Consider the following 16,785-nt stretch of genomic DNA (forward strand, 5'->3'; position numbering starts at 1 on the left):
CCCAGTGAGGCTCAAATGAAAAATGCATACAAATTATTTTTTATACCCTTTTTTCCCCCTTTAGAATAGACTAAGAATGCCAGGTAAGGCATTACCTTTTCTTTTGGAAAGATCAAGGTATGTGCTTGTAAAGACAAGAGTGGAAAGGAATAAGAAAAAAATTTTTTTAACTTTATTTAAGCAGCAGGAATGCAGGTACTTTATTTTTCTTTCTACCATTGTTTGGGAAATTAAAAAATAACAAAGGAGGGAACTGCCTGGAGGTCCAGTGTTTAGGACTTGGTGCTCTCATTGTTGGGGGCTGGGGTTCAGTTGCTGATGGGGGAACCAAAATCCTGGAAACAGAGCAACACAGCAAAAAAAAAAAAAAAAAAAAAGATGCAACATAAAACTATGTTTTGATAACAACATAAGACTTGCCCCTGATGTTGCACTTCTCTTTTGCAGTACATAGCTGTATAATAAGTACCAAAATTGTTTTTCCTGTTAAAGAAAGAATTTCAATAATTTAAGTAATGCTACAAGTGGACAGTAACTGGTGACAAATTTTAAGAATTTAGTTTTTGGATCTTAACTTATTTGCCCCTGATTTAGTACTCTTTTATGTGTTAGTCGCTCAGTCACGTCCAACTCTTTGATCCCATGGACTGTCGCCCTCCAGGCTCCTCTGTCCATGGAATTCTCCAGGCAAGGATACTGGAGTGGGTAGCTATTTCCTTCTCCAGGGGTCTTCCTCTTTCAACAAAAATTTATGTCATTAAACTAAAAAGATTTCCAAATGGTACTAACTAAAAAGCCCGGCGAATGTTTTGTCACGTTCACCAAAGCCCAATATTTAGCAGATCAAATTATACATACAGTGTATATCTATATGTATGCATCTGAAATGATACAAATAGCATCATCAGGGTTTAGCGTTATCGATCTAGCAGCCTGGCCTTTGTTCATACTCCCCCAGCAGGTGACAAGTCTGCATCCAACACCCGCTCCTCTTCTAGAAGCTTTATCAGCAACCGTGCACCCTTCTTTCTTCCATGCTCTCTTCTTTCACTGAGATCCAGAGTCACATGCCGCGTAAGAACTAACAGATCCCTGCTACACTCGATCCACCTCTCCCCAGTCAGAACATCCTGCTAGCTCACAACTAGGCTGCTGAGTAGACACGCAGGCTTTTCCAGATTTCCCCGGCTACACTTAGCACATGTTTGTAGCTGTGCGTTCAGCTGCTGCACTTTCTATAGCAATGTCTCCTGTATTTCTGCTGTTTCAGCAGAAAAGATCCCCAGCATCTTCCTGGACACCTGGTTTTTAGCAGCCCGGACTCCCGCTCGGGAGACTGGAGGACAGGCTCGGGCCCCCGGGAAAGCAAAGAAACGGGAACCACCCGCGGCCAGTCTCTCGAGTCTCTCTCTCCTCACTACCCAGACTGCAGAGGGGCGGCGACCCTCAAGGCGTCTGGAGCCGCAAGGCGGGGCTGAGGGCGGAGTCAGGGCGAGGTGAGGGGCGGGGCCAGGAGTGGGCGGAGTCAGCAGAGCTTGGGTTGGGCAGTCAGGGAGTGAGTGGAACGGGAGTTTGCAGAGGGGGGCGGGGCGGGGTCGAAGCTGAGGGCGGGGCAGAGTCAGAGCGTGGGTGGAGTCTGAGATCGGTGGGAGAGGCATGCGTGGAGTCGGATCTGGAGGCGGGATCAGAACTCGGGGGCTGGGCAGAGCCCAGGAGTGGGCGGAGTCTGAGATCGGCGGGGGCGGGGCCTGGGCTAACGGTCCAAGGGTGTCCTCCCGCGGCGACCGTCGAGCGCCGGGGCTGTGGGCAGAAAGCGCTGTGGAGAAGAAGTCGAATTCCGGCCGAGCGGGGGAGGCGTCTGGGCGGGGCCTGCGTGTGGCTGGCTGCTGTCCAAGAGCGAGAGCGTCTAGGCGAGCGCTCCTAGGAGCAGCCGGCGAGAACGCTGAGGTGAAACCGGGTGGCGGCGGGCGGCGGGCGGCGGGCCGTCGTCTGTTCCTGAGGGCAGGCCTCTGGGCCGCGCCGTCCGCGGTGGGAATGGTCTCCCTTCCCGGCTTTCCGCGGGTGGCGGTCACCCCGGTGCCCTCGAGAGGTGGAAGCCGGCGGGTTGCGGTTCGGGGGACGCCCCGGGGTGCGAAGTGAGCAGCTGACGCCGGCTTCCAGTCCACACCCGCGGAGTCACAGTCACGTAGGAACACACAGGACACGGGTGGAGTGTGCTCGTTCGCGTGGCGCGGCGCATGTAGACGCGCGGGTGTAATCGATGCGGGGGGGATAAGCGCGTTCTGAGGTACCTCAGTGCGTCACCCGCCCGCTCCCCCCACTCCCAGCCTGGCCGACGCGCGGCCGTTCTGTGGGGTTGACAGGTGTGTGCGGACACGTGCGCACGGGCACTGGCCCTGGAGGCCCCCACCCACGACTCACACCCCGCTCCCCGCCACCTCAGGCGCCCTCTCCACAGTGCTCCCTGTTCTAGAATGTCCTAGATTTGGAATCTTCAGGTACATTTTAAAGCGTGGAGGGTTTAAAAGGGACGGTTTTTAATCTCTGTGTGCAAGTCATGTCCCTTCCTCCCTCTCTTTCGTTCTTTTTTTCAAAGCAGTGTTTGGTTAAAAAAAAAAAAATTAAGACTACCTTGAAAGTTTACTAGCAAGTGCTCTTTTTGTCTCCATGCTGGTGAGTTCTCCAGAGATGGGCGGTTCCCCGTTTTCTTATGGCCAACCCAGAATATACAAAACTTGCTGAGTTCCCACTGAAGGAGTAAAAACTACCCTTTTGAATTGGATTTATAAAAATAATTGAACAGCTGTTCCCCTCTAGGCAAGGTGGCCAACTTTGTCAAAGTTTGTTAAAAAGAAAAAAAGTCTTTGGTTTGTGATGGAAGTTCGGGGGGATTTTCACGTACAGAAATAACCACATAAGAGGATTTCTCTGTAGCAGCCCCAGCACAGGTCTGTAGAATAAACTAGAAGATTATATAGGACCATCAATGCCAGCTCTTTGGAAGCTCTGTTGATCTAGAATAGTAGGTTACAATTTGTACTTGTTTCTGTAATTTAAATGCTGGATATAAATGTAAAATTAGTTATTAACTAAAATTCTGTTTATCCAGAAAGTTAATTATAGCAATATTATTCTCAAATTACAAATCAGGTTTCTTTTAGGACTTGCTCATTAATTTAGTCAACAAATAGCTAGCAGCTACTATGCCTGAGGTGCTAGCCTAACTAAGTACTGTAGGACACAGTAAGGGCAAGGCAAGGCACAGCCCTGTCATCCTGAACCCCACCCTGTAATGAGGGAATTAAGAATGCTGAGAGAAGGAATAGAGGCTGGGGATACTTGAAGGAGGGTGATAAGATCTTCTCTTTGAGCCCCCCAAAATGTTAAAGCTCTTGTCTTGGGAGGATCTGAGGGTGGGATTGGAGCGGATGCTCAAGGAAGATGGAACTGTGTTCCAAGGTCCCAGGTCCCATTTGTAGAGAGGAGAGCTGCTGAGTTATCTGGAGAGAGGTAATCAGCTGTGTGTGGTGGGGGGCGGGGGCGGGGGTGGAGATGATGTGTATCTAGTGTCTGTAGTATAGGGCCAACCTCATAATAGTCACTCCACAACTATTACCTGTGACATTGCCACCAGGTCACCTTAACTGGACTAGTTCCTCCACCACCTTTCCCTTTACGTTGTCAAGGAGCTGTGTCTGTGGTCTTCGGGCTGTACACGTCTAGCTCCACACCATGCACTTTGGTTTTTTTTTTTTTTTAGCTTCTCTCTGAGCCACCCCTCCTGTCCTGACTCAGTACCTGATACATGTCAGACACTCAGCTCACATGTGTTGAATGAATAAACTATGTATAAGACTAGGAAATAGCAGTACTCCAGATGAGGAGTGACTGATCCTTGCACTGAGGAGATGGCACTGGAGATGGAGAAACAGAGACTTTTAAAATATATTTGGAAAATAGAAGGGACAGCAGTTGCTGATGAATGGTGTAATCTCTGTATCACCATACTGGCCTCTTTATTTCATGTTAATTTTGTATTTCTCAAAAACCTAGAGAAGTAAGTTGTCATTTTCTTTTTGTAGACAGACACTAAAGTATATCACCATATATTTTGATTAACAGTAAGAAGTGAAGGAACTTCAAAGAGTTCATGTGATATTCCTCTAAGTAAGTAACCACCAAGAAATGTTAAGGGCTAAAATTTTGGAGAACTCAGTATGTAGATGGATAGTATTTTTACACAAAATCTGGCTACTGAATAGTTTGTCTTCTCTAACCTCAAGTGTCTAGCATTTGACAGGCTCTCAATATATGTTGGCTGAGTGGATGGATGAATGAATGAATCTGTCAGGCTGGCAAGTATTTCAGAGACTGAAATTGCATAGTGATCAATTTCAACCAGATCAGACTCGGCTGAAGAATAAGTAGGACCTTAACACTGCTAAATTGTTTATTCTGGCTTGAATGCAGAAACTGCTACATTGGATAAGAATGAAAAGCAGTGTTCTCATCGGTCAAGAGCCTGTGGACATCTTGGCTCTTTATGTACACTATTTTGAATTCTCACAACAACCTTGTAGGATAGATTATCCATATTTTGTGGATGAGGAGATTAAAGCTCAGTAATTCAAAACATTTGACCACAAACTAGTGGCGCTGGAATTCAAAATCATATTTGAGTAATTGTGCAGCCTTCTTGAAACTTATGCTATGCAATGTGTCCTGAAAGTACAGCCTGGAGATGAGGGCATTATAAAGAGGCCACATAAAATGAAGTGAAATCAAGTAAATCTGCTAGTTTGGTGTAGCTGACAGCTGTTACTACATTAAAACCTTTTCTAGTGACTAAGTTGAGGGACAAGTCTCTGTTTCATTTATCTCGTGTTTATTGAGTGCTTTTTATGTGCAAGATAGCATTGAAATGCACTCACAAATTTTAAGATGCTGCTTCTGCCCTGATGGAGCTTACATACCATAGAGGGGAGGGTGAAGTACTGCCTAAACCCATACACAATGTAACTAGAAGCATGAGAGGTGGTTACAGTGTAGTTTTGCTATGTTTTTTTAAAAGTAGGCTTTATGGTAATAAATATTTAAATCTGCAATGTCCCATCTCTCATCTGAAACTCTAAATTTGTTCAAACATTGACTAATTTTTTTTTGCAAAGTGAAAGTTAAAAATTGAAACCTAACTATATCATTCGTAACTTTAAAAGACCTTTTAAAAAATATACTTTTTACAGGTTGAATCTAACTTACATTTCACTGTTGTAATATAAAAATTTCCTGGAACTTCCTTGGTGGTCCAGTGGCTAAGATTCTGAGCTCCCAATGCAGGGGGCATGGATTCGATCCCTGGTCAGGGAACTAGATCCCACATGCCACAGCTAAGAGTTTGCATGCTGCAACTACAAATCCCATCTTCCACAACTATAGCCTGAAGATTCCTCATGCCGCATTGAAGATCGAAGGACTTAATAAGCCGCAACTAAGATCTAGTGCAGCCAAATAAATAAAGTTTTCCCAAAGAATGAGTAGAATATCCCATACTTTCCTAAATAAATTCTTTTTTCAGTCTTGGAATTTCTCAAGCTTTATTTCAGTTGTTTAACTTATGCATCTAAATTATATTTTCTAAAATGCAGATAAAAGAATGGCCAACTGTATTGCATCAAAGAACTTTACTGCACTTTCAAATCTGCATCCAAATATGGCTAACCTGGTAAGTTTCAGCAATGCAGTAGTTCATTTGTTCTCTGTTGAAGCTTTAGGTGGTGATATTACATTATGTCAACATTATTGATTCATTTCAACACATGCTTGTATAATTGACAAGTATACAGATACTTATTGCACTGGTGATTGTTAGATATTAAACACTCCTAAACCTCTTTGTATTTATGCCAGCTGAATGAAAATTCGTCTTTTTTTTTTGTCTGCACATTAGGAGATTATAGATATGACTTAGTTCAGTTGAGTTCAGTCCCTCAATCATGTCCGACTTTTTGCGACCCCATAAATCACAGCATGCCAGGCCTCCCTGTCCATCACCAATTCCCTGAGTTCACTCAAACTCATGTCCATCGAGTTGGTGATCCCATCCAGCCATCTCATCCTCTGTCATCCCCTTCTCCTCCTGCCCCCAATCCCAGCATCAGAGTCTTTTCCAATGAATCAACCAATGAGGTGGCCAAAGTATTGGAGTTTCAGCTTTAGCATCAGTCCTTCCAATGAGCACCCAGGACTGATCTCCTTTAGAATGGACTGGTTGGATCTCCTTGCGGTCCAAGGGACTCTCAAGAGTCTTCTCCAACACCACAGTTCAAAAGCATCAATTCTTCAGTGTTCAGCTTTCTTCACAGTCCAACTCTCACATCCATACATGACCACTGGAAAAACCATAGCCTTGACTAGACGGACCTTTGTTGGCAAAGTAATGTCTCTGTTTTTGAATATGCTATCTAGGTTGGTCATAATTTTCCTTCCAAGGAGTAAGCGTCTTTTAATTTCATGGCTGTAATCACCATCTGCAGTGATTTTGGAGCCCCAAAAAATAAAGTCTGACACTATTTCCACTGTTTCCCTATCTATTTGCCATGAAGTGATGGGACCAGATGCCATGATCTTAGTTTTCTGAATGTTGAGTTTTAAACCAACTTTTTCACTCTCCTCTTTCACTTTCATCAAGAGGCTTTTTAGTTCCTCTTCACTCTCTGCCATAGGGGTGGTGTCATCTGCATATCTGAGGTTATTGATATTTCTCCCGGCAATCTTGATTCTAGCTTGTGCTTCTTCCAGCCCAGCGTTTCTCATAATGTACTCTACATATAAGTTAAATAAGCAGGGTGACAATATACAGCCTTGACGTCCTCCTTTTCCTATTTGGAACCAGTCTGTTGTTCCATGTCCAGTTCTAACTGTTGCTTCCTGACCTGCATATAGATTTCTCAAGAGGCAGGTCAGGTGGTCTGGTATTCCCATCACTTCCAGAATTTTCCACAGTTTATTGTGATCCACACAGTCAAAGGCTTTGGCATAGTCAATAAAGCAGAAATAGATGTTTTTCTGGAACTCTCTTGCTTTGTCCATGATCCCACGGATGTTGGCAATTTGATCTCTGGTTCCTCTGCTTTTTCTAAAACCAGCTTGAACATCTGGAAGTTCATGGTTCACGTATTGCTGAAGCCTGGCTTGGAGAATTTTGAGCATTACTTTACTAGCGTGTGAGATGAGTGCAATTGTGCAGTAGTTTGAGCATTCTTTGGCATTGCCTTTCTTTGGGATTGGAACAAAAACGGACCTTTTCCAGTCCTGTGGCCACTGCTGATATGACTAGTAATTGTTAAAAATTATTGGAAGTTTATTTGTATTGTTTTAATTAAATATAGCAAAAAGTTGGATACAACTTCATGACTAAACAACAACAAATTATATATTTAATATGCACTCAAATTTAGCATTGCAAGGTTATTGTTACCATCTTTCTAAATTCCATATATATGTGTTAGTATACTGTATTGGTGTTTTTCTTTCTGGCTTACTTCACTCTGTATAATAGGCTCCAGTTTCATCCACCTCATTAGAACTGATTCAAATGTATTCTTTTTAATGGCTGAGTAATACTCCATTGTGTATATGTACCATAGCTTTCTTATCCATTCATCTGCTGATGGACATCTAGGTTGCTTCCATGTCCTGGCTATTATAAACAGTGCTGCAATGAACATTGGGGTACACGTGTCTCTTTCTATTCTGGTTTCCTCAGAAAGATGGTAACAATAACCCTGTATACGAGACAGCAAAAGAGACACTGATGTATAGAACAGTCTTTTGGACTCTGTGGGAGAGGGAGAGGGTGGGATGATTTGAGAGAATAGCATTGAAACATGTATAATATCATATATGAAACGAGTCGCCAGTCTAGGTTCACGTGCATCCAGATGCACGATACTGGATGCTTGGGGCTGGTGCACTGGGATGACCCAGAGGGGTGGTATGGGGAGGGAGGAGGGAGGAGGGAGGAGGGTTCAGGATGGGGAACACATGTATACCTGTGGCGGATTCATTTTGATATATGGCAAAACCAATACAATATTGTAAAGTTAAAAAATTAGCATTGCAAAATTAAAGCATTTTTGTTAAGCAGCATCTATTGTCCAATCAAATTGTCCATGTTATATGCTGAAATACTTGTTATTATGTTGCTTTTGTGACAAAGGTACACAAATGATGTGTTTCTGAAATCACTGTGTGAAAATTTATTTTGGTGAGAAAGGTTGTGGGGGCACCAGTTATTTCAAATTTGTCAAGATTGTTATTTATTTGAAAGAAATCTAGGTGGAATCATATCATAAAGTGAAGAGCTTACTATAAAGCAATTATCATACTCCCTTATCTTTCCTACCCCCAGCAGTCTGCTATTTATATTTGGAATGTGCAAATCAGATTTCTTAAAATGAGATAAATTACATATAACTCTCATAGAAGGCACTGGCAACCCACTCCAGTACTCTTGCCTGGAAAATCCCATGGATGGAGGAGACTGGTAGGCTGCAGTCCATGGGGTCGCTAAGAGTCAGACACGACTGAGCGACTTCACTTTCATTTTTCACTTTCATGCATGAGAAGGCACTGGCAGCCCACTCCAGTACTCTTGCCTGGAACATCCCATGAACAGGAGAGCCTGGTGGGCTGCCATCTATGGGGTCGCACAGAGTCGGACACGACTGAAGCGACTTAGCAGCAGCAGCAGCACATATAACTTTAATAGTTTGCAATTTAAACTTTATTAAATTTAAACTTTATTAATGTTAAAAAAAAATCGGAGAAGGCAATGGCACCCCACTCCAGTACTCTTGCGTGGAAAATCCCATGGATGGAGGAATCTGGAAAGCTGCAGTCCATGGGGTCGATGAGGGTCGGACACGACTGAGTGACTTCACTTTTACTTTTCATTTTCATGCATTGGAGAAGGAAATGGCAACCCACTCCAGTGTTATTGCCTGGAGAATCCCAGGGACGAGGGAGCCTGGTGGGCTCCCGTCTTTGGGGTCGCACAGAGTTGGACACGACTGAAGTGACTTAGCAGTGTTAAAAATAATTATGGCTGTTACAGTTTTTCTTGAAAGGTAAACTCTTTGCTAATTGCCTCTTCATTAGAAAACTTTATTCAATATTCTCACTAGTTGTTTTCCTAACAAAATTCAGTGAGAGCTGCAGCATATGGAATTAAAAAAAATAATAACAGTGTGTCTAAATGTAATAAGGCTAGCTAATAGCTCAGCTAGGATGTGGTAGTCTTAAAAGATTGCATGTATTTGAAATTGAGCAGATTATTGCAAGGTTAAAGTCAGTAGCTAGAATTATAAGTTCATCCTTTCAGAAAAAGGTAGTTATTTTTATTTTTTAAAGTATTTAAAAATATTTAATTTTTCTTTATTAGTCACTATAGAGAACATTAAAAATATTAAAGACATGTTAATACCTTTAAGGTTTAAGATCTAGGACTTTAGAGCTTAGATTTATTAGCAGTGATATGCAAGTTTTGTTACAATCTAATATATGTTACTGTCCAGCATGTTTGCATTAAGAAGCTAAGCAATTCTATGTGGATTGTTAGAAAACTCTATATAAAAGAAAGCTTTGAAGACCATGGCAAATTAAATTGCATTATACATGTGCTTTGAATGAATTCAGTAAGAATTGATAGCATAGGGCAGTTACTGTGCTCCACCTAGTGATTGAAAATAAAGTAGAAACATACTAAGTATTAAATGATTATATTTGTAATAGTAGTTAACTGTCTTATTACTTTGTACTATTCCTTGTAGAATGAACATTTATGAAGTTCTTTTAGATGTTTGTCTGGAATAAATACATTTAAATGGTTCCTAGTCAAAAATGTTTGTTAGAACCAGTAAAATATAACAAGTCCATGAAATTAAATTTACCATCTCCATCTGTGTTTAATATTCGTCTTCTATAACCCTTTTGTTTTTCAGAAAATAATCGGCATAGTTATTGGAAAAACAGATGTCAAAGGCTTTCCAGACAGAAAAAGCTGAGTTCTATTTAACTCTTTGCTTCACTTTTCATCAACTGTGGCTTATGACTACAACAAAGTATATTTAAGTGATTAAATTTCTCATGCCTGTTTAACTCCCTAAGAGCAATGGCCATGTTCTCTATTGCATGGTAAAGTACTTGACTTAAGGCCACATGTGTGAGGGCATTAAAATCATTTTAATGGTTTTATTTGATATTTCTAAAGCATAACTTTAAAAGCTGTGTATACAGTATTAAAATAGCTAGTTAAATTGGTCAGCTCATTAATGTGTATCAACGTGTATTTTCTGAGCTCCTCCATTGTGCAAAACCCAGTGTAAAGACTGGAGAAAGAAGTTGTAGTCTCTATCATCATCCTCAGATATCAGAGCTTCTGAGAGGATGGACGTGGAGCCTGATTGACAGGGCTCACCCCCGAGTCTGTCCTATGTAGAGCCTCAGAATCAGGGTAAACAAAGCTGGGATGAGACTTACATGAGCTTGTATATGTAAGAGTGTGTAACATAGAGTAGGAACTCCGTGTAAACTGTCAGTATCAGATACAAGCACACAGGTAAGTCTCATAGAAAACAGAAAGTGGTAGGAGGAAGGTTTTCCAGTATGGATGTCAAGACAGTGTTGAGGGAGGGAAGTATGCAGCAGTATCTGTGTATTTATTCAAAGAACTAAATGATTCAGGGGAAAAAAATCGTCTTTCATATGTGGGAAATACAGTTAAGTCTGGCTTTAGTGGTCCTTATTTAGTTGTCTGTGCAACAGTTTTAGGACTATGGAAACATAATCCAAGACTAAAATCAGATTTTTAAAATCAACTGACCTTCAGGGACTTCCCTAGCTGTTCCCAGCTGTCCAATGGCTAAGACTTCAAGCTCCCAAAGCAGGGGGCCCGTGTTTGATTTCTAGTCAAGGACCTAGGTCCCACATGCTGGGAGGAAGACTGAGATCCCGCGTGCCGCAACAGAGACCAAAACAAATAAGTAAAATCAGCCGATCTTCAAACTTTTATAGTTTACATGCACAGATACAATATAGAATGCCAAAAGTAGCAATACACTATTTCTAGCTTCTAAAGTGTCAGTGCTTTTTATTAAAGGGTATGGTATAAATCCTTTGATACAGCTTGAGGGAATCAGAGCTCTAGTCAGCCAGCCAGTAATTTTGACAGAAGACTATTTTGTTTGAATCACCTGAGTAACTGTGGCTGTGTTAATTGACTTGTGGTATAGTGACAGGTCAGAGAAGGCGATGGCACCCCACTCCAGTACTCTTGCCTGGAAAATCCCATCAACAGAGGAGCCTGGTAGGCTGCAGTCCATGGGGTCGCTAAGAGTCGGACATGACTGAACGACTTCACTTTCACTTTTTGCTTTCATGCATTGGAGAAGGAAATTGCAACCCACTCCAGTGTTCTTGCCTGGAGAATCCCAGGGATGGGGGAGCCTGGTGGGCTGCCGTCTATGGGGTCACACAGAGTCAGACACGACTGAAGCGACTTAACAGCAGCAGCAGCAGCATAGTGACAGGTGGGCTTCCCTGGTGGCTCAGTGGTAAAGAATCCATCTGCAATGCAGTAGACCTGGGTTCAATCCCTGGGTCAGAAAGATCCCCTGAAGAAGGGAATGGCTACCCACTCCAGTATTCTTGCCTGGAGAATTCCAGGGACAGAGGAACCTGGCAGGTTACAGTCCATAGGGTTGCAGAGAGTCAGACACGACTGAGTGAGCATTACACACACATACACCATATTAAAAGGAAGATTTCTTTTTTTATTCAAATTTTAATATATTTATCTATTTCATTTTTGGCTGTGCTGGGTCTTTGTTGCTGTGCACAGGCTTTCTCCAGTTGTGGTGAGCAGGGGCTACTCTTTGCTTTCTCTAGTTGCTGTTCTCGGGCTTCTCATCGCTGTGTCTTCTCTTGTTGCTGGGCACAAGCTCTAGGAAGTGGGACTTCAGTGGTTGCAGCAGGTGGGCTCAGTAGTTGTGGCACCAGGCTTAGTTGCCATGAGACATCTGGGATCTTCTTGGACCAGGGATTGAACCCATGTCCCCTGCATTGGCAGGTGGATTCTTTACCACTGAGCCACCAAGGAAAGCCCCTATTTGTATTCTTTATGACGATAGTCATTCTGACAGGTGTGAGGGAATAGCTCATTGTGGTTTTAATTTATATTTTCCTGATAATTAGTGATGTTGAGCATCTTTTCATGTGCCTGTTGGCCATCTGCATTTCCTCTTTGGAAAAAATGCCTATTCAGTTCTTCCTATTTTTTAAATTGGGTTGTTAGGGTTTTTTTATGTTGAGTTGTATGAGCTGAAGATTTATGTTGGATATTAATCCCTGTTGGTCATATCATTTGCAAATAATTTTTCCCATTCAGTAGGTTATCTTTTCCTTTGCTGTGCAAAAGCATTTAAGTTTAATTAGTTTCCAGTTGTTTATTTTTGCTTTTACTGCCTTTGTTTTAGGAATGGATCCAATAAAGTATTGTTATAATTTATGTCAAAGTATGTTCTGCCTATGTTTTTCTCTAGGAGTTTCATGATATCTGGCCTTACATTTAGGTCTTTAATCCATTTTGTGTTTATTTTTGTATATGGTATTAGAGAATGTTCTAATTTCACTCTTCTACATGTAACTGTTCAGTTTTCCCAGCACTGCTTATTGAAGAAACTGTATTTTTGCCATTGTATATTCTTGCCTCCTTTGTTGTAGACTAATTGACTATAATTGTGTGGGTTTATTTCCAGGCTTTCTGTCCTATTTCACTGATCTGTATGTCTGTTTCTGTGTCAGTAGCATGCTGTTTGTATTTCTGTAAAAATTTTTTTTAATTTATTAATTGAAGGAAAATTGCTTTACAATATTATGTTGATTTCTGCTGTACAACAGTGTGAATCAGCCATAGTTATACATACATCCCTTCCGTCTTGAGCTTCCTTCCCCTCCCCCAATCTCACCCCTCTAGGTCATCACAGAGCACCAGGCTGGGCTCTCTGTGTAAATAGCAGCTTCTCACCTGCTACCTGTTTTCCACATGATAGTGTATGTATGTCAAGGCCACTTTCTCCGTTCGTCCCACACTCTTCCCCCACTGTGTCCACACGTCCGTTCTCTACATCTATGTCTTCCCTGCAAATGGGATAAGCAATGCCACTTTTCTAGATTCCATACATATATGTTAATATACGATATTTGTTTTTCTCTTTCAAATTTACTTCACTCTGTTTAATAGGCTCTAGGTTCACCCACTCAGATCAGAGATCAGATCAGTTGCTTAGTCGTGTCCGACTCTTTGCGACTCCATGAATCGCAGCACTCCAGGCCTCCCTGTCCATCACCAACTCCCGGAGTTCACTCAGACTCACGTCCATCGAGTCAGCGATACCATCCAGCCATCTCATCCTCTGTCGTCCCCTTCTCCTCCTGCCCCCAATCTCTCCCAGCATCAGAGTCTTTTCCAATGAGTCAACTCTTCGCACGAGGTGGCCAAAGCACTGGAGTTTCAGCTTTAGCATCATTCCTTCCAAAGAAATCCCAGGGCTGATCTCCTTCAGAATGGACTGGTTGGATCTCCTTGCAGTCCAAGGGACTCTCAAGAGTCTTCTCCAACACCACAGTTCAAAAGCATCAATTCTTCGGCACTCAGCCTTCTTCACGGTCCAACTCTCACATCCATACATGACCACAGGAAAAACCATAGCCTTGACTAGACGAACCTTTGTTGGCAAAGTAATGTTTCTGCTTTTGAATATGCTATCTAGGTTGGTCATAACTTTCCTTCCAAGGAGTAAGCGTCTTTTAATTTCATGGCTGCAGTCACCATCTGTAGTGACTAGAACTGACTAAAATTCATTATTTTTATGGCTGATTCTACACATGAACGGGATTCCTTGGTAGCTCAAATGGTAAAGAATTTGCCTGCAATGCGGGAGACCTGGGTTCAGTCCCAGGGTTGGAAAGATCCCCTGGAGAAGGGAATGACAACCCTTCACCATTATTTTTGTATTTTGTATCTCCAGGCATGGGGTCCCCAAAAGTTGGACACGACTGAAGAACTAACACTTTCAACACACTACACATGGGCATCATCAGATGGTCAAAACCAAAATCAGACTGATTATATATGTACCACATCTTCTTTATCATTCATTGTATTACTTTTTTAGTTAGCAAAAACAATAAAGAAATTTATTTTGGAATTTATTCTGGAAAAAAGTGCTTGCTGACCCCTAGTGGTATCTTTTAGTTAGCACACATTTATTTGTTTCGAAATAATTTAGATTTAACTTAGGTTAAAACAACAGTAAGAGAGAAATGGAGAATGTAATCTAATATCAGGATGGTTCAAACCTACACATTATTTCCCTCTGAATATAGAGGTAACTAGGGAAAGGGAACAAAGAAGTCACAGTGAGGTGAATTATCTACCTTGGCAGTTTTGCAATTCTTAAAGCATAACTTGTAGAATTTATATCTGAAATAATTTTTTATACCATGTGTTTGAGTGTTTTAGTATCATAATAATCACCTTTGTTTAAAATTAAAACTTTTCATCTGAAAAATAAAAGCCTTGGTTTTCCCTTAGATATTGGATCAGAAAGGTACACTTTTAGTTTCACCATTCGTGATTCAACAACCCATTTTGTAAATGCAACATCCTGGGGCAGTGAAGATTACATCAGATCACTTTCTGACAGCTTTAGGGTCGGTGAGTGTGGTAAGTTGGCACTGATTCTTAAACTGTTTCTCTTACAGTATTAGTCCCATGATATATTTGTGGTAACTACACTGAGGGCATCGGAATGAAATAAGACACAATTCTTATTCTCAAGAATCTTATCAGAAAAAGTCAAGTGTTAAGAGTATAACAAGGCATTCAGCATTTAGTTGAAACACACAAACAGAATAATCACATACTTTTACTAGGAGCTCTGTGATCTTTGGTTTATTTCTATTTCACTTTGCATCAGTCCCTCTTGTGACTGTAATCATATATCATTTTGTAAACGTATAATAGAACTGCTAAGTAGACTTTGATAAAAGATGACATGAATTTTTGATGGAATTTTAAGAAATTTTTAGTCTAAAATAGCAAATCTTCATATCCTCTACCTACCCCAGTATCTCTGTGATAGTACAGTATAGTATATTCAAAAGAACAAGACTTTGGGAACAGGTAGCTCTGGATTCAAATCCAAATACTAACACTTATTTACATAGTGGCTTTGAGAAAATTTCATAATCTTGTTGAGCCTCAACTATAAATTAATACCCAGTAGATTCTTATCAATCTTAAATGAGACAGTGTGCCTGGTATGAAGTGTAGAACTTAGTCACTCAGTAGATAACAGCTCTAGCCTCATATAATAAACAAGAAAGCAGTATACCAGCTCTCTTTCATGGTAGAAAAAAGAAGAGAAAGAGTAACACAGACAATTAAACTATTCCTGTCTAATCCTGCAATATCTAGCAGCCTATTACCCATACTGGTTACTCAGCACCCAGTCACACTATTAACTTTCAGGGTTATATAGTATTTTGCTAACTGAATAATAAGGTAATTGGACATATGGCCTGTGAAGGCAGAAAACTCTGGAGACATCTCAGGGCCCAGGACAAGCAGAAGCATCTGTGGATGCATGCCAGAACAACACTAACATAGACCTGAAGATATATTCGATAGTAACCTGCATTCCACACTGATGCTTGTTGTCAGGACGAGTGAGATGAGGGATCGTAAGGATGTAAATCTGATGATGCTTATAAAAGTAAATAAGAGTTTGGTGTGGCTGAGTAAAAAGATTATAGATTTTTGAATCAAAACAATTCTAACTCTACTACTTTCTTGATATAACACCTCAAGAAAATTATTTAACCTCTGTGAACTTCAATTTCTTCACGTGGAAAAAGGGATAATAAAGGGATGGTTGTGTCAGGAATTAACAAAATGCAGCACAAAATGTCTAACATAGACCCATAGGAAATGGAAACCCAAAAATATTAAGTCATAAAGCTATAAGTTGTAGGTTTCAAATCAGGACCCAGATTTTGCACTGCTCTTTCTAACTACCACTATTGTTTTTGAGAACAACTGTGAATTGGGTGAAGATCAATTTAACTGTTCATTTTATAGCAGGGTATGTTGTAATCACATCAAATGTTCTGTATAACTAATCAACAAAGTAATATTTTTTAACGAAATAATATTAATGCAGGTCAAATGTCAGAATTTAAACACAAAGTATAAGAAGTATCATCTGAGATCAAATTGATTGGTCATACACTAGGATTCCATTGCTCACAGCAAAACAAGAAAAAAATTGTGAAGGATATTAACAGCAACTCAAAATTAGAAATAATATTGTAATGTTCATTGTTATGTACACTTGTTTTTTAAATTTATCCTGTTACTTTTTTGGTAATAGCATCATATTTTCCCCTCTGTTATAGTGATAATTGAGAATCCTCTGATCCAAACAAAGGATTTAGAAAGAGAAGAAAAGTTCAGTCCTGCAACTCCTAGGTAAATCTAGCACAGAGGTCAACAACCTTTGTGCCCGAATGATTATTACTAATAGGTTTGTGTATGTCAGATTAGCCGGGAGTGGTGTAGGGGCTTCCCTAGTGGCTTAGATGGTAAAGAATCTGCCTACAATGCATGGGTTCTGTCCCTGGGTCAGGAAGATCCCCTGGTGAAGGCAATGGCTACCCACTCCA

The 16,785-nt window shown here is 41.1% G+C and overlaps 1 protein-coding gene across 2 annotated transcripts in view; it reads left to right on the plus strand.

Annotated features, from left to right (window-relative positions):
- Positions 1-1,755: 1,755 nt before the first annotated feature.
- The window catches only part of MEIOB (meiosis specific with OB-fold), a 35,783-nt gene continuing 20,753 nt past the window's right edge, over positions 1,756-16,785 (plus strand). For both annotated transcript variants that reach the window (XM_086376471.1, XM_086376472.1), the window contains exons 1-5: positions 1,756-1,947; positions 5,646-5,722; positions 10,002-10,059; positions 14,654-14,785; positions 16,519-16,591. In XM_086376471.1, coding sequence (XP_086232597.1) covers positions 5,654-5,722; positions 10,002-10,059; positions 14,654-14,785; positions 16,519-16,591 — 332 coding nt within the window. In that variant the 5' untranslated portion in view covers positions 1,756-1,947; positions 5,646-5,653. The remainder of the gene's footprint in view (positions 1,948-5,645; positions 5,723-10,001; positions 10,060-14,653; positions 14,786-16,518; positions 16,592-16,785) is intronic.

The sequence above is a fragment of the Bos grunniens genome, chromosome 25 (assembly GCF_055505025.1).
Source record: "Bos grunniens cultivar Pamir isolate PY7600 chromosome 25, Bosgru_T2T1.0, whole genome shotgun sequence".
Classification (NCBI taxonomy): domain Eukaryota; kingdom Metazoa; phylum Chordata; class Mammalia; order Artiodactyla; family Bovidae; genus Bos; species Bos grunniens.